Source organism: Aulonocara stuartgranti (genome assembly GCF_965226115.1).
Source record: "Aulonocara stuartgranti genome assembly, chromosome: 7".
Taxonomy (NCBI): domain Eukaryota; kingdom Metazoa; phylum Chordata; class Actinopteri; order Cichliformes; family Cichlidae; genus Aulonocara; species Aulonocara stuartgranti.
In genome coordinates, this window is record NC_138945.1 from 54102590 (window position 1) to 54124441 (window position 21852).

The following is a 21852-nucleotide window of genomic DNA, read 5'->3' on the forward strand; positions in this document are numbered from 1 at the left end:
ACTCCCTTTCCCACATCTCAGGACTGGAGGCAGATCATTCTCAGGGAGAAAGTGTTTCAGTGTGGCCTGTTAACCTTAACCCTCAGATTCCCACATTTGTGATGTCCGTGTCTTGTGAAAGTTTCATGTTGACCTTTAATAAAAAAAAAAAGAAAAGAAAGAAAAGAAAAAAGCAGTGTTTGCAGAGTTTATTTCATTGGTGATATTTGGTGTTTCGTTTTTCCAAGCAGCAGGACTGTGGAAGTGAACTTTCTCACAAATGGCACTGGCTGTTTACATCTGGCTAATTTACTCTAAGATCAGCAGATTAAATCTCATTTCTCTGAGTGCTTTTTGTGTTTAGCCAAGCATGATTTCTCCTGACGTCTCCTCATCGTCAGGAGTCTCACTAGGTTCCCTCGGCCTATTGAAGGAATGTTTCTCAAAGCACTTCTGCATTTTCACGAGATTGGACCGTGGCAATAGTCCAGCTTCCATTCCCCCTGTTTTTCCACATTTCATTGCCTTCCTGGCTTCCTCTTTCATTCAGATATCTCTCAGCTTTGTCCGAGGAGAATCGAGCGTAGAGTCTTACTCACACACTTTGTACTTATACTTTATCCAGGTTTCATCATTCGTCCGCTGCTCCAGTAATCCTCCCGCCATGAATCGCACCCTGCTCTCATGGTGATAAAATGATTTTTTTTTTTCTGGCTCACGCTGAAACACACTTCCACGGTATTTGGCTATTAGCGCAGGCATATTTGACAGTGTGAGAGACAAAACGCATGTGTCGCTCTCAGTTGTGAGTTTGTCACAGCTTGTTACCTGCTGCTTGTTACCGCAGCTGCCACATACAGGCCGACATGGATGAGGAATTCTGAGGGATACAGGGTTCTTTGGCATATGTGCAGCTTTATGAGGAGTTCCCAGTGTGGAGCCTGTGTGCCGAGGAAATGATCCAGATGCAAAGCTTCTGGCTCTCATAACCCAGTGGGACACCTGCCTTACTGCTCCCGTGCAGCCCTCTGCAAAGTCCACAAAAACGAAGGCTACCATCTTTCCTTGGAAGGAGGAGGAGTCATAACGTGCTGCTGCATATCAGGCATGTGGAGTATTTGTGTTGCTTGTATTGCATGTCTCTGGTTTAGGAGTTTCAATTTAAAGCCGTTGTTGAATTCACCTAAATGAAAACTCTTAACAGATTAAATGTTGAACTGGTTTTGCCGGGTGTGATTATTTTAAAAACCATGTTTAATTTTCCCAACATGCGTCTGATGGATGGAAAAAGCTGCTGGACAACCCGAATAAATGCCTCGGTGTTTGTCAGCCGCAGAAAACTGCCAAACCACGCTGTGATTAACTGGCTTATGCTGAAATGGCTAATGTTTTTCTTTATTTCTCAATAAATTGGGCTCAAAAGGTTTTGACATTCACATAATTTACTGCAAGATGAAACCAACATGTCACAGTCTTAATTGCAGGCAAATGTAAAAAATATTATAAACTTCAAGCATATTTCTTTTTTTTTATAAATATAGTAAACAAGGGGTTTTTGCTGTGTTTACAAACCTAAAGGAGAGCCAAAAATGTATGTATATTTATGTTATCTGGATTATTTTTGTTCACATTAAGCATCTCTTTGAGGTATGAAATCAAAATGACATCAGATCCTGGATATATATCAGGATGTCCTGCAGTCTTTCTCTGTGTGTGTTTGTACTTTTTCTTTAGTAATGCGACCCACATGTTTGCATGCTAATAAGCCCAACATGTGTTGTTATAGCCCAGCCTTTACAGCATTGTTCCCCTTGTTTGAACACAACAACAACTTGCAAACAGCGGTTTTAGAACTTAAAATACGCCGACAAAATAGTTTTTGTCAGTCGGTGCATCATCATCATCTTATTTCTGAAGTAGGAAGCTTCACTGGGGTGTGTTCACCAAGGTATGTAGTGAAAACCATTAAGAATTGGAACCAGATCTGATGCTGTAAGTACCAGGCAGTGATCCAGACATTGCTCCTTTTTGGGATTTATACGTTAGTTGTGCCAAAAGTTTTTGTTTTCATTCATGCGGCAGTGTGATGTACAAACTGTTACAAAGTGGCCATGGAGCAAATTCAGATTAACAAAAGCAAAACATCACTGGCTTGGCACAGCCTGTCAAGCGTATGGACGTTTCAGAAGAGGAAGGAGTCCAAGTCACTCCTCCTCCTCCTCCTGGTTTTAATCATGAAAATAAGTTTCATCTGGTCCCATTGCGCACATATTCTTGCTTCCACTTCTTGTGTCTCTTTTGCATTATGATGTTTACCGCTCATGACCCACTAAATAGAGTCATGAGCTTCAGCTGACAGAAAGGTCAAGGTGAGAAAGATCATATCCCATGGCAGCTAATCTCACAGGTACAGGATGTTTCTCTCTGCCATTTCTACATCTCTTCTCAGAGATGTAGGGAATCAGATCTTCACAGCTATACAAAAAACACTATTACCTCACGGTATTGCAGAAACATTTAAGTGAAGCCTAGAAATGGTTTCCAGATGTTTGTTTTTTTTTTTGTTTTTTTTTTAAAGTAGCTTGTTGGGTGTATAGGACAACAGTGGGCCAATATTTCTACAGCGTGCTTCGGGGGGAGTCAGGATATCATACGCTGTTGTACAAAATGTAGCTGATTCATAATATATTTCAGTCTCTTAGGTGCAGCAGATATCTGTATTTGTTCTATACATGCATAATACATCATTTTGTAAAACGGTCTTCTGTTTGCAGCATCGAGCCTGATCTGTATGTGCAGGCTGACTGACAAGCTGTCATTGCTATAGCTGTAAGTGACCAACAAAAAATAGGCTGTCAGTTACTCAGGAGACGCTGCCAAAAGTTCCATATTTTAAATTGTTAGTAAATGGTGTTTATTTTATGTTTTCAGAAGCTTTGGGTTTTGTTGCAAAGATTCAAAATATCAATGTGCAGACACTGCATTGAGCTTTAGGACCTTTAACTGGGATTGATAAATAAAACAACAATTAGTGATCGGAACCAGCTGAGAATGGTTTCCAAATGGTCTAATCCAGGGGTGCCCAATCCCGGTCCTCGAGAGCTACCATCCTGCAGCTTTTAGATGCATCCCTACTCCAACACAGCTGAATCAAATGGTTTGATCTCTTCAGCATGCCATCATGTTTGGCAAGGGCCTGATAACAAGCCATTCATTTGATTCAGGTGTGTGGGAACAAGGATGCATCTAAAAGCTGCAGGACGGTAGCTCTCGAGGACCAGGATTGGGCACCCCTGGTCTAATCGATCAGAATCTATCAGAATCGTTTGCCTTCCAGCTAATCAATTCCTTTCATCAGTACGGGCATGCTGTTGTAAGACTTACATGCAGCAAAACAATGATATGAAACTTTTACAAACCTCAAACAAGCACTGTTTGTATGCTGTATATAGACTTGGAGATCACATAGATCAAAAAGGGACGGTAATCAAGAACTAAAAAGTAAACGGAATCAATAATGGGATTGGTATCAGTTGTATCAGTATACATCCCATGTTACAGCTCTACTAATGAAAAAAATGTCTACAATAGTCTGATCTAATAGTTTGAACTGAGCGCAGATCTGGCGTTGTTTCTTTTTGTGTACACGAAACACTTTATGAAAACTGTGCTAACTTCCTCTCTGTGCATGCAGCTTGGATTTTCTTCCAAATTCCTCTTAGATTTGAAGCTCCCTGAGCTCACTTCTGCACAGTTCTCAAGACTTACTGACTGAGGAATTTCTGTGGGTTGGAAAATGATTATCCTGTGGCTGTTCGACAGCTCGCACCTCTGGCGGTGAACAAACTGGATTTAGCAGCCTCAGCCCCCTCCCCCTTTGTGTATCTAGTAATGAACTCTTACCTTGGCTTGGAAGGGTGCACTGCTGCTATCCTTTCTGTGTTTTTGTAACCCTCACTAAAAAAACCTTCCTCTTAATTGTGTCCCATGGGTCCCGAGCTCTCAGTATTCACAGCCTTTCCTGTCCCTCTTACTGATCCTCCTCCTCTCCCAACCTTAGCCCCATCATCCCAATTCGACAGGTTTCCTCTTTAATCGCTTGACTTCAAAGCGGTATTTTGATGCCCCCTCCCCAGGCCCCTGGCTCCTCGGAGATAAGGAGAGGGCTAGACTTTGGGGCCTGGGAAGTAGGGTGAAAGTGTGGTGGTGCACAAAGCAGCTGGTTAAGTTAGACAGGCATGGGTTAAAGAAAATAAGTAGTTCAACTGCTTTTTTTTCATCACTTTGTCACAAGAGAGAAATTGCTGTTGTGTTTTTAGAGAAGCAAGTCGCACACCTGAAAGGCTCTGTGTAAGACATGTCTCGCTGTTCTTTGCAGAGGTGAGAGGTACAAGCTCCTGCCGGAAAAAACCTGGCGAATAGAGACGAGCCCTGGCTAATGTTTGCCACAGAGGTTGGACACAGTGTCATCTTTCATCCACATCAAAATAGCACCCTCCAAACACACTTCCAAGAGCTGCATTCTCATCAGGTTCCCATTTAGCTCAAAGCGATTAACACTGAGAAAACACAAGGCTTGCTTAATGAGTTCAGTCTGCATCTTTTAGCTGGAAAAATAGTGCACCCCAAATGCATGAATACACTCTTGCCCCGCGTGTAACCTCCCCGGAGCACCTACTGTAGCGTGAGGAACAAAGAAGAATTGGGTTTGCTGTGGCCAGAGAGGAAAGGGTGAGTGATTAGCTGTTGGATGCCCTCTGATCAGTGCAGGGATTGTTTCTCCATCGTGCTGGTTTATCTTTGTCTCTGGTAGTTGACTCGCACTGTTAGATCAATAAATCCAGATGGAGTAAGGCGATAATTCTGCCTCAGCATTGCCCTCATTAAAGAGGACGCTCAGGAGATGTATAGCTGCCGGCAAGTGGCCTCCTTCTCATTTCTGTAATATTAGAGTTTGATGTATATGGCGAAAGATCACCAGGGAGGAATGACATCCAGAGCTGTAGATTTTTCCTTTAAGTGTCTTTATGAAAGTTGGATTTGAGCCGTAAACCGCCCCTTAGGTTATTATCTCCAAATTTGGAGTTCCTTGTAAAGCTCAGGGGTTTGCTCTTTGTCATCATTAGTGAGAAGTTGAAGTTAAACCCAATTATAATGTGTAGATGGAAATACTGTCTATTCCTGTACTGTTGTCCTTTCCACTTCCTTTCCTCAGAGGAAGTGCCACAGCTCAAACTGGGTGCTGTGCTCTGACTTCTGACATGTCACAAAAGGTTTCCTGCCTAACATGCAAATTGGCCTGTGCTTAAAAAAATGTTATTAAATCAACGTGTCTTGGATGAGCACAGAAAGTCATGCGTGTAATGTTAGATTATTAAAAATCAATGTGGTCGACTGTGTTCAGTGACTCAGCTGTGGTGAAGCCTCGCAGGCAGCTAGCAGCTACAGCTGTCAGTGCCACTCAAAGCTGTCAGGCCCTAATAACTCAAACATTTAGCATTAGTGAAGTTTGAATGGAATCGAAAATACTTTATTGTTGTTATACAAGTATACCGATGTTTAGACTGCCATCTCTCCTATGTTCACCGGGAAAAATGAACATAAATAGATTATTATTCAAGATGGAGTGGTTATATAGGGGTGCAAAGATAGTCCTGAAAGTTATTGTCAGTGCATGTTGTTCTAGTGTATGGGGGGGTTGGGTGGGGGTGATGAAGGCCATAGCTCGGGGGAAGCTCAGCTTGTGTGGGACTGTATTAATTTGTTTGTCTATCTGTTTGCCTGATGGCTGAAGTTCAAATCGAGGCTGACCGGAGGGGAAAGTGTCTGAATTGAGGCTTTTGCCTTCTTCAGACGGTTAGTGTAGACATCTCTGTGGTGTCATAGCTCCAACCCTACCACATGCTAGGCAGTCTTCACCAACAGTGTAGGTCCTTCTGCTCAGCAGCTGTGCAGCTTCTGCACCGCACCTTGATGCTGTTTGTGAGGATGCTTTCAAAGAGAGTTTCATTCAGCAGCAGCAGTTTTTGTGGGGGAGCTGTGCTTCAACTTGATGAGTTATTGAAAAGATGAACTCACCTTACAGTTCTTATGAAGGTGGGTATTAGTTATAGAGACCAAAAGCTTCTTTGTACAAAGCTATAGATGTGTCTTTTTCTTCTATAAAGTGATGCATTTTAACAGCGGACTCCATCTGGTTTGACTCACTTTTGAAATTGGCCTCAAGTGCCGATTGGAGGAACTGCAGATTTTGGCACTTTGTGGTGGGTTCATTGTTCAGTTCTTGAGGTTTCTGCATGTTTAAAAGAATCAATCTGGCATCACAGATGATGCAAGAGACAGAGAAGCTGACAAATGGCAGTAACATACGGAGGCTTTTGAGCATTTTTATTGAAGGCATTTGTCCTTATGCACACAAAAATCATCAATTTCGTTTTAAAAAAAACAAAACAAAAAAAAAGGAGGGAATAGAAGCTTGATATCCATAGTTCATAAGTACTCACTAAGTACTGGTGCTTCAACCAAAATGAATTTGTTCTAATTCCCTTTCAGCCCTTTCAGCGGTTATCTGCGTAAGCACTGACACTCAGAATGGCCATGGATATTAGACTGTATTGAGAAATGCCTGGAAAGGTGAGGGCAGTGTTTATATAAGGAGTATATTCTTACTGCATTATGATACTACAGTTTCCCCTGCTATCTCTATTGTGAGTGGTATTGAAGCACGTGATTTATCATGTGCTGATGGCTTGCACACAAGATAGATGTTGATGATGCAATAATATTGCCAGAGCCTGAAATAACAGCACAGACTAATCAATTAGTGGCTGCCTTGATGTTTAAACTGCCCACAGTGCTTCGGCGCTTAAATGTCAGTGACAAATTGGCAAGGGAGATTTCCTTTAAAAGGAAAGTCATCGAGCGGATGTAGATGAAACCTTTTCTCTAGTGTTGACTCGTTCTCTTTGTTGGACCCTCAGTGGCCTGGCCTTTCTAGTCCTCCCCTCGAGGTTTCGTCCTATTGTTGTGCTTTCTCAGCCGCCTGCGCTGATCTCTCTTCGCACCCCCCCCCCATAAGCGATTCATTGAGGCTCTGCGATCCTATTGGTGCTCCACTTTCCCATGGAAGGGTTTCCATGGAAACCAAAAAATAATGCAGACCCTCAACACTGTTGCTCTTCACTGGCTAATAACTCTCTAAACAGGGGTTCAAAAGAGACTGCCACTGCAACAGGCTTCATGGTAAAATCTGACCGCTCTGTACCTGATTACAAACCGTAATGACGAGAGTTACTTACATATATGCTGCTGTTTGTTATAATCTGCTGCAAAACTGAAAAGGATTACAGTGTTGCGTTACCTGGGGATCTCTGAGCTAAACCATATGGTGAATATTTTCTATAAGACTCACTCAACAAGGCTGCCCATGCATGCGTATCCACTGTAAGGATGTTAATGATTTCCTGAGCACGTGTACCTTGTATTGTCTGAGTTCAGGGTGCTTAGATAAGGGAGTGTATCATTCCAGTGCATCTCCCCACTTCTCAGATTTGTCCACTCTCCTCAGTCAGCCTTTGATTGCCTTTTCCAGATGCAATCAGCGCCTTCTATTCTATATGGGGCTGGCAACGTCAGTTAGGTTTTGTGTCCTGGTGAATCTGATGTCTGCTGGCAATATGGTGTGTCTGCGGGATGATGTGGCTGGCTCTATCAGCCAGAATACTCTTGGGATATTCTCCATCCCCGAGCCTCTGTCAGAATGAGAATACCCTGCCTGTATTTCACCATCTAATGTGGCAACAGCCGCTTGCCGTTCATGTCTTCGTAGGCAGCTCTCTCCATATTTGATGCGGTAGTTGTCAGTGCCAGTGCTTTGAAACTGGCTCCAAAGTATTGTCAGTCAAAACTGTGCTGCTGCCTATTTTTGTACATGGAGGCTGAAATACCACCAATTTAATTGGCTCTCATTGCGATATCATTATTTTCAGCTGGGAGACAGTTGTGGCAAAGCAGTTTAGAAACAGGAAAAAGTTTAAAGCATTTATGCTCATTAGACACACTCGGCTGGAGACGTATCTTACACTGACAGTTAAAGCCAGCAACGTGCGGTAAGAAAGCAAGGTATTCTACTTCCAGTGAATAATGCATGAGTTCAAATGCTCATCAAGGTCAAGTCGCAAACTGCATGAGGAGATTGTGGTGTGTTGGGTTTTCTAATAAAGGATAGTTAATTAGTGAGAAGATACACAGTTTCTAATACCTCGAGGCAGATATTAAAATTTTACCTGCCCAGAACTTTGGTCTGGGTTGCTGCGACTAAAGGCAGTGCATTTTCCTGTTCTGTCCCTGTTTAATTTTGCCTTCCAGCAGAGAAGTGGAAAAATTCACACAGAGAAAACACTGTTACAGTCCTAGATTGGAGCACTGCGGGGAGCGAGCGCTTCATACATAATAAATGCAAACTCGGTCATTTTAAGTGTCCTAGAATTTTATTTTCTGTGTTTTTTCTGTTTTTTTTTTTTCCAAGCTCTCGCTCTTACTCTGCTCAGATGACTTACGTGCACCAAGACAAATGTACCACTTTTCTTTCTCTTCGCCGCTGCTTCACTGTTCATTCATCTCATTACCTCAGTCTTGACCTGTGCTCCTTCTGCTGTGCTTCTCTCCAACAGCCCATGAAAACAGGAGAGGAGAGAAAAGCGAGAGAAGTCATCAGCTTCACCTGAACGAAGACGAGGAACAAGCAGATACACATGGTACGGTAGTGTTTTATCTGCTAAAGCGGCACACGCGCAGTTTTTCATTTTCACCTTATATTTATGTGTTTCCTTTACATTTTCCTCAGTATATGTCTGGAACGTGGGGGTGTTTTCATGAATAATTTCTAGCAAATCCAACAATAATTCCACTTCAACACACTTAAAATTGTTTGAGAGGCGCTGCATAAAGAGGTTGTTGACAGACTCTTTTCAGTAAGATGCTGACAGCACAGGCGCAAAACCATTGTTATCGCCGACAGGAGGCACAGTGCTAGAGCAAGAACCTGTGTGTGTGTGTGTGTGTGTGTGTGTGAGAAGCCGGTCCTGCAAAGAGGGAGACGTGCTTTTGTCCCTTTGCTATCATAGCAGTCTTGCACTGGTCTTTGTTAGTCCCTGATTTGCATTGGCATTTGTAGCATTAGTATTCCAGACACAGCAGAGCAGCAGACACGTATGGATTGAAAGGTTAAAGGGGATGTTAGACCCAGACACATCAGCTGCAGTCAGTCATACATGGAAGCATAAAAAGCATCCAGTGAAGCAAATAATATGTGCTACATGTGCAAGTGACATGTAAGATCATGAGCAAAGTCGAGCTGTTTTCAGTTACATAAGTATTGATTTTAAACTTTTCATTTTAGTTTATTGCAACGTGTGTGTTAATGCTCAAGCTGTCACTTGTTGGGTGCCCTTCAGGCGCCTTACGGTCAAGCCACACTGTGCATGAATCTAATAAACCTGGCAATGACATCAGGTTTGTTGGATGTAGACTGTGCAGTGATAATGGCTGCTGAACTGGAGGCTATGACACGCACAGTTGCAACTCCTGCTCTTTCTTTCTTTCCATGCTATGACCATCTTGGAATTTTCCCAAGCTATCTTTGGTTGCAAGATCATTACCACCTTTGAACTTCTCTATGGCTATGATCGGACTGCAAATCTAACGGTCCTTTTATGGTTTTCGTATTATTGCCCTTGCGGATGGCGGCATGTGCCAAAAGTGGCACCATAGCTGTTTGATTTTCTTTTTTTTGTGAGCTGATGTGCAGCCGGCATGGTTGGGTTGAAGATGGAAGGGTGTGATTGTATTGGTCTTTACCGCCATGCAGCAGCTTGAAAAGCTCAAACACTTGGGAGAAAACTTTGAAGAAATCTCTGATCGCTTTGCTTCCTCTTTCGACTTCTTCTGCTGTTATACCAACACTGATGCAGAGGTTTTTTGTAAGTGGCAAGGATGTGTTATTCAGGAGATGATAACAGCAAATCTGGTGCTTTTTAACTAATAGTATAAAATGGTTTGAGTGATAGTGGCTCTGTAGTGTAGTGGTTAACGCATTCACTTAACACAAGCAAAAGTTTAGGTTTGACTCCAGCCCAATCTGGACAATACGAGTAACAGATTTCAGAGTGAACTCTAAACTGACGTGTATGTGCAGCAAAAACTATTAAAATGTTATTTTATAGATGTAAACAAGAATAAACAAAATAGAAACCAGCAGTAACGGTTTCATTTGTAAGTCTTCTGTGCCGCAAGTGCCAGAAAATATGTTCTCTAATTTGATTTTCATAAGGAAGAGGATTTTGACATCGGCTTTTTTGTGGCACAGTAGCTGCTACCTGTATACAGAGCTTTGTGTGGATATGGAGTTGCAGCAAAGAGGGGTGGGATGGTGAATCTGCTTCATGGAAATAATGTTATGTAAAATTGAGCATATAAAGGACCGCTTTAGCCCACGAGATGCTCTGCTGCACTCTGCTCTGATGAGTCATGTGAATTCGGATTCGACCGTTACAGCTGAGGTTCATTTGCAAAGATTTAAAATCTAAATTTGATTTAGAATCATACATGAAGAGTTCAGCTTTTATATATGAGGAGTCACACCTTGATGCATGCTCAGTTGTTCAGCTAAGGAAATACAGGAAAGTGGATTTTGTTCATCTGGGCGTTGTTTTCAGTGGGAGTAATGTTTTGTCACTCATTCGAGTCACTCCCTTATAGTGGAGGAACTGCTGGTTTGATTGATCTAAGAAACAAACATTCACATTAATAAATAAACTTAAAGGAGGAAAAAATACAAGCCAGGATATAAGATTTAAACATCCAGTCTAGACTGGCTTCCTGGTTTCACTTATAAACATGTCTTCCTCTTTTATTTTTATTTTTTTATTTCAACATTGTTGGGTGGGGTCACTTTCAGTTTTACCTTGAACCAGCTTTATATTTGAGTTTCTTTTCTTTTCAGTTTTTTTTTTAACTTTAGTTTTACTTTTACCGCAGGACAGCAATTGAAAGAGACAAATCCAGGACAAGGATATAGAAGACTCAAAAGAACAGCGCAAATAGGAAAACAATGAATGGAAAAGGGGGATTGTGGGGATAGAAAAATGAGTGTAATGCAAATTGTGTGAAGATCTGCTGTTTGAGTGGGTTCAATCATGTTCCCCCAGTGATCAAATAAAAGATGGGACAAAATAAATGATAATGTCTGTGAAGGTTCTCAGTCATCCAGGTCATCGTAGTCAAAGGAGCTTGCAAAGAAAAGCGTCTGGACTTCTTTAAGTTACTTGAAGACGTTTCACCTCTCATCCGAGAAGCTTCTTCAGTTCTAAGGTCAAATGGTGGAGGCCAGGTTTCACAATGAACTCACCCAAAACTCTGGCTTATTGGAACCCACACCCAGTTTCACACCTTGGCTCAGGCGATTAGAGGATCATCAGGGGGTCCTTTTGTCCCTCTGTGGGGGGTTACTCCCACTAGGTTTATATCTGGGACTCCCCACCATTTGACTTTAGAACTGAAGAAGCTTCTCAGATGAGAGGTGAAACGTCTTCAAGTAACTTAAAGAAGTCCAGACGCTTTTCTTTGCAAGCTCCTTTGACAATAAATGCTAATAGTAACAATAATTTCAGCAATAACAACAATCCTTGTCTTCCTGTATTCTGTAAAGTATGCATGTATAAACCAATATACCAACCCATGCACATACAGTAGCAGCAGCTGACTCACAGGCATGTAGACACTCTGGACCTAAACTAGTACCACCTCATAATTGTCTTAACAAATCTGATAAAACTGACGACGTCTAAAGACATTTAATGTATAAACCTTTAATGATGGATACATGCACAATGATCTAAAATGAAATAGTCTTCTTCTGCTTCTCTATTATTTCGGAGTTTCTTTCCCTGAAGTCTGGTTTTTAAACTTTCAGTTAGTTTAATCAAAATGTAAGGTGTGTTTAAAGCTAGTTTAATTTTCTAGTTAAGTTTCTGCTTCCAATAATCTCTGTGATGTTTGCTCGATCCTTATAGTTATTATGTGATGCCATCTGAGGTCTGATTTGAGCTTTCACTTGAGGATTTTTTTTTTTTTTAAATAAGGAAATGTGGTGGAATTAAAAGCTCATTTTCAACAATCTCACCACAAACATTAATCTAGTTCTTATCTACCCTGGAATGAAAGGCGAGCTTTAGCTCCTCCTTTACAGTTCAGTATTTAAAGACAAAATCGCGATCCACTGAGATCCAAACAAACTGGAATAATCTTTTAATTTCTCTGATACATTCAGTATTGCTAACATGCTTTTGGTTTACTTACATCAACTTGTTTTGCAGTGGGGCCTCAAATATACAGTATGCCGTTATCTCTTTTATCTGCGGCTTCCACAAAAACACAAACGTTCACATGCTTTATCCTCAAGGCTTTGTTTTGATCTTTGCATTGCACTGAAACCCCAGCCTGTAACACAAAGTAGGTTACACTGTTGTTTTTTGATTTGGTTTTTTTGCTATTTTTCTTTTTCATTTTGTTGAACTTTCGCCAAGTGCGTGATATTTGTGTGTGCACGCCACACACAAGAATCATCAGTAAGTGATAAAACAGCTTTTAGGCTTTCCACACGGGGGAACTAGCTGTATTCAAACTAGCATATGGCCTTGCAACAGGGTGTGAGTGATTGCTCATTAGACAAATGGCTGGCCAAGCTGTCCCCCCCGTTGTAAAGTGCTCTGCTCTGCTCCCCTTTGTTTTCGAACAGGAACTCGAGCTAAGTGGAGATGCCAAACAGTCCTCTGCAGACAAAGGCCACTCTCACCCCATATCCGGGTTGCCGTAGAGACCAGAGTCTTTTTTTGGAAATGTTCCAGCACGTGATTTAGGAAATCCTTCTGTTTTGAAAGATGTGTATCGTTTGCTTAAGAAATAAGATTTTTTTAATTTTTCATGGTTTTGTTTTTTGGGGTTTTTCAGCCTGGATTTAGTGATGTTTGGTGACTTGCGTGTATTTTGTGTTCCTTTGTCTTTTTTTCCCCAGTGTCCTGTTCTTGTTTAGTGCCCTGAGGCTAAAAGTGTTGTCTTTCCTGAAATAGTCCATTGTTTACTTCTGCAAAGGCCATCTGTGATGATATGGACATCCGACAGAGACAACAACCTCGTATTCAGTGGCGTTTAAAACAATATTCAGTGTTAAGAAAATAATTGTTTAATTGTTTCTTGCCTGAGGGTCAAATGGTGGTCAGGGGAGTGCTGGTGAAATTATTGACTGGATTTTTCCAAGTTTTTGTTAAACGCGGAACTGATATCGATTCTTCTCCCTGTGACTCCGATATATAAGAAGGAGACTGAGAAACTTGTGGAATAACCCACAGAAGTAGACAGTGCAGTGATATAATTCCCTCAGTTGTTCGCTCAGTAATTTTAGACCATTTAGTTTTGAATTGAGTTATAACTCATTTTTGTGGAAAGCCCCAAAGGCAATGTGTCATTCTCTAAAAACGTGGGAAAAGCCTTAGCCGAGTCCTAACAGCCGGCAGCACCGAAGTGTTTATGTGTTCATTGTGTGCTGTTACCACATGCCCTCACTACCAGGCAACCAGTGGACTAAGCATTGGAGCTCTAGGGGATCAATGCATCATTGACCATGTGCCCGGGCCTGGTATCGATCCATCCTCACGCAGCCAGTTTGTATCTTCGCTCAGCCAGATACAGGTACCGAGACGATTAAGTGAAAGCCTCTGCTATGAGCGATCTCACACACAGCAGGGTTCAATAGAAGTCAAAATCTGCTCATCACTCAATCACATGTCCTCTGCTCAAGATAACTATCGAGAAGTTATTAGCGCTCTTCCCCCTCCCCCGTCCAGTAGTTCTAATCTAAGGAGCTGGAGAGTCGATTTCGCTGTAGGACTCGGAGCAACTGTTACTACTGAACTAACAGCTGGATGTGTGCCCAGTTGGGATGTCAGGAATGTAGCCTGCAGCAGTGTTGACAACACATGGTCAGTCTGTTTCTTAGTGTTCATTCTGGGAGTTTTCCTCTTGTTAATCAGCCTGGTTTTCAGGAGTGTGTCAGCTGCCTGGTCAGAGGACTGCTTCCTTCTGGGGTTCACATAGTGTCATTTCAAACTGAGTAGGCTAGGAACTGAAATCTGAACTGGAAAAATAGAAGAATTTGACTTTAGATGAAAATTAACTGATTGAAATGCATATTGTGTGTATGTAGTCTTTTAGTTCATTGCCTTAATAATGTTTTTGTACCTATTCTGAACTTTTATGCCTCTGCGTGGCTGTGGCTCAGGAGGTGGAGCAGGTCACCTACTAATTGAAAGATTGGTGGTTCAACCCTTGGCTGCTACAGCCTGCATGCCAAATTATCCTTGGGCAAGATGCTGAACCCAGAGTTGCTCTCTGATGCGTTAATCGGAGTTTGAGTGTGTGTGAATGTTAGATAGGGGGAAGAAAAAAGGGGGCTTGTTTAAATATGGGTGAGTGAGGCATGTTGTAAAAAGATTTTTGAGTAGGTTGGGGGGGGGGTTGCATAAAAACTTAACCAAAATGAGAGAACCCTACTCTGGAAACGTAATGGAATTAAAGTGAACTGAAAACCAATAATAATAAAATGAAAAAAAACAAACGTGAAAAATACCAAAGTAGCCTGTCTGCACCAGTTACAGTGCTGGAGTATAACTCTTTTGTAGTCCCAGCACAAATTGAATGAAATTATAAAGGCACGACTGAACCAGTTCATCATAAACTGTCCACTTTTGGAGGGGAGCAAACTAGCATTCCCTGTAATGTGCAGAAGCTGATGATATTCTGTGTGTACTCTGAAAACTCATTAAGCTAAACTTGCCTGAGGAAAGACAAGTTAAAATACCTACCTGAGCATCTAACCAGCATTAGGACCTTTGCTTTAGCTTGCCCGGCTCAGTGTCTGCACTCCTCTCTGTGTGAGAGCTACACCCACACACGCACACACTGCGAGCTGCCTTTGAGCTACTTTTGTACACTTTCTCCGTGTGGTTGTTTGCTGTTGTCTGAAAACTGTATGCCCTCTAAAGTATACAGTGCTATTGCTGTTTAGCATTCTGTGCACTTCAAAGCTCCTCCGTGTGACAGCAGAGCCCAGGGCTCATTCTCTCCTAATTGGAGGTTCATTAAGGACTTGGTGCGCCTCACGGGAACCCATTTCATTGCCAGAGGAGCCTGTCTTTATTCGGATTTGGGGGTGTTTACTTGCTGTGGCTGATCTAGGAAGTCATGGAGAAATATGAAAATGGGTTTTTAATTGAGATAAAGGCTGATGTGGCATGTGTGTGGTCCCCTAGTGTCATTGTCAGAGGGTATTAGCGCATGCACGGAGAGCTTAGACTGGCATGCAGTTGATGACAAAACACACCTGCTCCAGCTGCATCGGGGAGCCTGGGAACGAATGTGTCCTCCCCAGGGTTCAATTACAGGTGATCACTTAGAGGGTCAATGATATTTAAAGGGGTCAAGATACAACCCATAAAATCTCGAGAGGATTTCAGTATTAATGATTGTTTTTAATGCAGGATCATGCTCAAGATGAAGTGAACTTGCTGGTTATGTGAGGGTGGAGGATGGCGACAGTTTGACGAGGAGCAGACACAGAGTGTCCTTGTAATTCTGATCCTTTTGTCCAGGGCAGCCGCTGGGGGAGCAAGGGAATATGGACTGGTTTCATTAATCCTGCTGAAAGTGACATCTTCAAGGAGAATCACCCACGGGTGTGCTATTTATATGTGGAGTACTTTCAATCTAGTCTGTGTCTTCCTTATCTTTTAATTACAGCGGGTTGACACCACCATAATGGTTGATCGTGTAGGTGCCGACTGAACAGACTTTTGGTTTTATGAGTTAGGAATGGGGAAAAAAAAGAAAAGGTCTATTCCTCACGCTTCCATTGAGACGAATATAGGTCGGATCAGTTTGTCCTCATTAGAGAGCTCTTGCTTCTTTTGGTAGTGTGAGGTTGATGCTTTTAGGATCAGTTCACATCAATTCACCATCAAACTCATCTGTGCCAATTTCCATAGCCTAAGCTGACTGTGGATCAGTTTTCACCAGGAGTAAACAATGGGTTCTTAGCGCCGCATGACATTTTATGATGTCAGTTACAGGAGATGGAGACAGATTTGGCATTTGCTGGATACCTCGGGGCGAAGACTGTCGCTTAGCTTGTCAGATTGAGGACATACAGTATTTCCTGCATGTTTAAAGAAAAAATCCAGCACATTGTGTAGTTGTAGCAGTGCAGTACTCCTCACTGTTTTTGTGTGTGCAAATAGATTTTAGCCAGTACAGCGTGTTTTCTTGACACATCGCTAGCATTGCTCAGCGGCACACCTGAGGAGGACCAGCCTTTAACCTAGTAGCAATTTTTCAAAAGTGATATAAGCCTGCAGCTCCTGGGGTGTGAACCATGTTTTTCCTTGTCTACATCATATACACTGCAGAATATTCAGAGAAAGCCTTAGTGGTCTGATCTCTGCGACTGGCCAGTGATCGATGAGGACCTGCGATCCCACAGGAGTCATGGGAAAGACCGGTTTGTTTACTCTGCACTTTCTCCGGGGTCTCAGTGGCACTTTGATTTATACCATGCTGCTTTTCAACCATAGGCTTGTTATTTGGAGCCTGTCTGGGCCCTTACACTATAACCCATTTCATTCTTAAATATTCAATGCATTTTAATGCACAGAAGAAAATTGGCTCCAGATCTGACAGTCCGCTTGACCCTGAAATGGGAGCAAAGAGCAAAAGGGTGAAGCTGGAAAAGAAATCGGACATTTTGTTTAGAGAATAAGAAGTGAGCTGTGCCCTGAGAGGTTTTCCAGCCGGCCCCTTCCTCCTCCTCCTCCTCCTCCCCTCCTATTCATTCAACCTCTTCATCCCCTGCCTCAATAAATACAGTTTGCACCCTTCATAAGGGCCCAGAATTGACAGGCTCGAGCTGGAGGGATAGGAATGGACCTTTTCTGATGCTTTTCTATGAGACTGTAATGTATGCAAATCTCAGTTAAGACCTCCTGTGCCCTCATTAGACCTTTCTGGGGCTTAGGAAAGGGAGGGGTTAATTAAAACCCATCTCAGACAATGAATCTGTTGGTTGCTCTCAGAGTACCACTAGAAGGGTAATCAATACCTAAGCATATTATTATGATTTACAGAAAGTGTTTAACCATAGGTCTAAATCAATTTCCTGGGTCCAAAGAGGAAAGCGGTAAAGGGGAACAAACAGAAGCATAAGCCCTCTGGCTGGTGAGGAGAGGAAAAGGTCTTTTTTTGTAGGGTAGCTTCTTCTCACAGCAGACAAAGAATGCCGTCATATCTTTAGTACTGTTTAATTTTATTGTCACGGCAACTTATGAGAGTTAACAATGCAATGGGGGGAAGAAAAAATAAGCTTTTCATGAGGCTCGCAGAATGAAAAACAAACCAGTGTTAGTGCGCTGTAATAATAGAAAAACAGATTAGAAAAAGATATCAGTTCTGCCTTAATTATTCACACGCTTCCTTTTCTTCTGTGGGAAATAATTGCTCCAGCAGCTCAAAACTGCTTGTGCCTAGGCAGGGCTTTGTGCTGGGCTATGGTTTATCATACCTGAAAGCCAACATTTGTGAGTCTGCTGTGTGCAGCACAGGGATGAAAGGGTCAAGGCGGAATGAGATTTGAGCGACAGCCGAGGGTCTTCAAAGATGGACGGGAATCAAGCCCGGTGTTGATCACAACAGAGGTTTCACTCCTGCCTGAGAAGCAGAGAGAGATCACCCAGAGGAGTCCTTTGACATCACATCAAGCAAAGGAAAGCTTGCCTACACGTTATGAAATTACAGCTGATGGATGTTCTGCAAGTACGGATAAAAGAAGTGCGAAGAAGGCATTTAAAGATTTTCTTTTTTTTCAATTTGCAGGTGCAGTGTGTAGCTGTGTAAACCTATTTACAATTCCTCTGAGAAATCGTTTTTTAATCCGCTTGTTAGCCAGCCTCAATCCTGGCTATCACTATGGGAGAGCAAATTAATAATCAGAAAGTACAAAGCAAAGAGTGCCAATTCATTTCTGCCAAATAATTAATTTTCTTCCTTCACTGAGACTGCAATTACAGCTGCCCCACAGATTGTTTTCATTTCAGTTTGTGCACAATATGTAGATATGAGTCCTTACACAGTCCCCAGTAGGGCTGTTCCATATAACGACCGGATGACGATATAAAAACGTCTATCGTTTCATTTTATGCTATGGTTTGTTTCGTGGTGTCGCAAAATAAACAGTTTACGGCAATATCTTTTCATCGTTTTGATGGTCACTGTAGTGGTTATATTAATTTCTTAAAGTTCTTTCTCTTATATTTAATATAACCACACTAGGGATGGACAAGCGCCTGTTTTTATGCGTTGTCGTTAGCAACAACGATGGTAAAACCATCGCATGTCCGCTTGTTTATTTTCCGCATAAACCTTTCACACTAAAGCTCAAGATCCTGTTGAGACTTTTCAAAATAAACTTACCCACGTGAAAGACTATGTGGAGTGCTTACTGTTGAGAAGCAAAAAAGAGCCGTCAGGTGCTAAAAAATAAACATTAGATTCAAACGTTAGAACAGGCTTTTCCCCGCAGCACCCTGTGTAATAAATACTCACAAAGAAAACGGCGGCTGTTACAACTTATGTCTAAAATGTATCGTTTCATGCATCGGTTAAAACACTTGACTCCAGGTACACAACGCCCAGCTGGAAACACTTCACTCAAGTCGAGCTGCCCGAGATTCACAGAATTTACAGAAAATGTTAAAGTTTTGTGATTTATATTGTTATCGGATGATAAATGTCTTATATCGAGATATGAGATTTTGGTCATATCGCACAGCCCTAGTCCCTAGCTCACAAAGGCTGAGGGAGAAATCTTTTCATCTGCAGCTTGAAAGGTTAAACATTTGCTTCAGCGAGGGCACGCTGCATTTTTAGGTGTACTGGGACATGGATTTTTAGACACCCCACCCCACATACACACTGTCGCCCCAGTGTTGTCTGCTAATGCAGGAGAGGTGTTCTTCATTAACCAGGAGTGCTTCTAGGATGGGTCTTCATCAAGCAAAGTGTGTTTGTGTCAGATGGAGGGGTGGCTGATGGGAGCACAAGGCCTCTCATTACATTAAGAAGAAGAAGAAGTTCCATAGCAAAGGCCATCTCTTGTCGGCTAATGAACATGGAACCCCTGTCAGGACTCATTTCCTTAAAATGCTTCAGAGATGGACGTCCCCTCCAGTCGCACTAACATAGGGTTGCCATTTTTCCGGAGACAGGAGGAGCTGACAGACGGCTAAGTTTGAGAGCACGCTAAAATGAGATGTGTCAGATAGGTTGACATTGTGCTGCCTAATCTCGTAGTTGCTTGGGGATTTCCAGGACTATAGCTGGGGACAATGCACCTAAAGGGATAATATGAGGATTTTCATCTGAAATTGGACCAAATCAGCTGACAGGCGTGCGTGTGTGTGCTGTGTGTTTGACTGACAGAACTCATTAAGAATGTGAGCAGGTTCTGGCAGAGCATCCTTTTCTTGGCAGTTTCAGCGTAATGCTTATCCAGGGTGCAGGAAAGTGGGGAATACTGTGAGCATTTGGCAGGAGTCATTAAGTGGCACGTTTTATGTTGTGTTTAATGTCTTTTCTTTTAGGGGCAGGGAGAGGCTTCAGCACGGGGGACAACCATGGAGGGGGACTGTCTCAGCTGCATCAAGTACCTCATGTTTGTCTTCAATTTCCTCATCTTTGTGAGTATTTTTTTTTCCATCTCTTTCTCAAAGACACTTAATCTGGCCGTCTCTGAAGTTTGTGTCAATCTAATGATTTAAGAAGGGCTTCTGCGTGCTCCCTGCCTGACTGACTAATGGAGCCACATTTGCATTTCATTAGATGAGGCAATCTTGATTCTATCAAATTCTCTTTTGATTAAATTTTAGTGTGCTGACACACATCTGAGGCACATTGTGCCATGTGGAGTTTGTGACTGGCACCTGAGTTTATCGGTCTTGATCAGACAATCAAGGGTAATCCTGTTAGTCTGAAGCCGTAAAGCGGGGGAGGGTCAGAGTAAGAAGGTTTGTCTCTTTTCCTGCTTTATTAAGCACAACCAAACCATTTAGTCTCTGTTTAGATGAGGTTGCTCAAGGCTGGGGTAATAATGCAACCAGCAGAGCAAAGAATGAACTTGACTGTCGGCATCACTGTAACAACTACTTTTCACAGCTTTCTTTTTTTTATTATTCTTTTTTTAAGTGTGTCTATCTAAGGCCGTTTCACACTCGTGTAACTCAGCAGCATTTCTTTTAAAGCCCAGTGCCTTGAAAATGGCTGCTTCTTCTCCTCGTACCACAGAGTGGCTATCATTTGCACAAACCCCAGGTGACAGGAAGAAGGGGATTGGGGTAAAAATGTTGGAAGCTCAGATCTATTCCCCCTGACTCAATATCTTCTTTTCTTAATCACATGAGTCACCCCACAGTGGCTGCAGAGAGGATTTTATTAAAGGGAGGATGGGAAAGGATGGAAGCTCATTGCATTTCTTTAGCAGGTGGGGAGGCTGGGAGGAGTAGTTCAAGGGGGTAGATTTATCCACCCTTACCCCCACTGAGGTACTGTGGCTCTGTAGAGACCCAGCCTTTTATTTTAGCTTTACCTCCAACCTCTGTGGTATTTGCATAGCTAACAGTGGAGAAAAAAAGTCACCGTATGACCTCTGGTTGAATCTTTTGAGTTGCTGGGGATACAAAGCTACTATATCTTCTGAATTGTCGATTTCTATTTTGTCTAAGTAATGTACTCTTTGCCTTTTGTCGTTATCAGCTGGGGGGCTCTTTCCTCCTTGGAGTGGGAGTGTGGGTACTGGTGGACCCCACAGGGTTCAGGGAAATCGTAGCAACCAACCCCCTGCTATTCACCGGTGTCTACATCATCCTTGGTATGGGAGGCATGCTCTTTCTCCTCGGCTTCCTGGGCTGCTGTGGAGCCATCCGTGAAAACAAGTGTCTGCTCCTCTTTGTGAGTTGGCTGACAAAGTCGAAACATAGCTGTGTTACCACTCGCTCGTGTGTGTGTGTGTGTTGATTATTCTCTCTGTCAGTCTTGAAACAGAAAGCCAAAAGAGCAAAATGCTTTTGTATGCTGTCTTTGTGCTGAGTGAAGTGAGCACCACCAAAATGTGATTTTTCACTTTCCTTTCTTTTTCTTTTTTAAACACATGAACATGCACTTTTTTGTCTTCACTCTCATCTACCTTGTCATACTCTTTCTGACCCTTTCCTTTTTCCTTTTGTCTTACTGCAGTTCTTCATGCTCATCCTCCTGATCTTCTTAGCAGAGCTGGCTGCTGCCATCCTAGCCTTCATATTCCGGGAGCATGTAAGTTTCTTAAAAAGTTCACCCCACCTTTGATCACAAGTCTGCAGTTGGGCTGAGTGTCAAAACGCAAGGGCTCAGATTCTTACTTTTTGTACTTCCGGACCTGACAGCTGCTAATTTAAATCATGATTCTGAAAATTTCTTTTGACGGTGTTCAGGTATTGCACAAGTGTTTGTATTTATAGCATTGCATTCCTATAACAATGTTGTGCTTGTGATGCACAGTTAAAAATTGGGATCAAATTCTATTCAGCAACCAGAGATGCACTCTAATTCTCCATGTCAAAACCTGTTTGGTACATTACTCATTAGGCGTGTGACCACAAAGATTTGGCCTAATCTAGCCTCGAGTCTGTAGCCCCAAACACATATGAGGAGCAGATTGCTGGTGAGCTCACTTCTTTGTAA

At 42.4% G+C, this 21852-nt stretch overlaps 1 protein-coding gene across 1 annotated transcript in view; it reads left to right on the forward strand.

Moving 5' to 3' along the window:
• tspan18b (tetraspanin 18b) overlaps positions 1–21852 on the forward strand; it is a 35708-nt gene that overhangs the window by 11187 nt on the left and 2669 nt on the right. The window contains exons 2-5 of the mRNA XM_082538406.1: positions 8652–8735; positions 19722–19817; positions 20890–21084; positions 21370–21444. Coding sequence (XP_082394532.1) covers positions 8733–8735; positions 19722–19817; positions 20890–21084; positions 21370–21444 — 369 coding nt within the window. The 5' untranslated portion in view covers positions 8652–8732. The remainder of the gene's footprint in view (positions 1–8651; positions 8736–19721; positions 19818–20889; positions 21085–21369; positions 21445–21852) is intronic.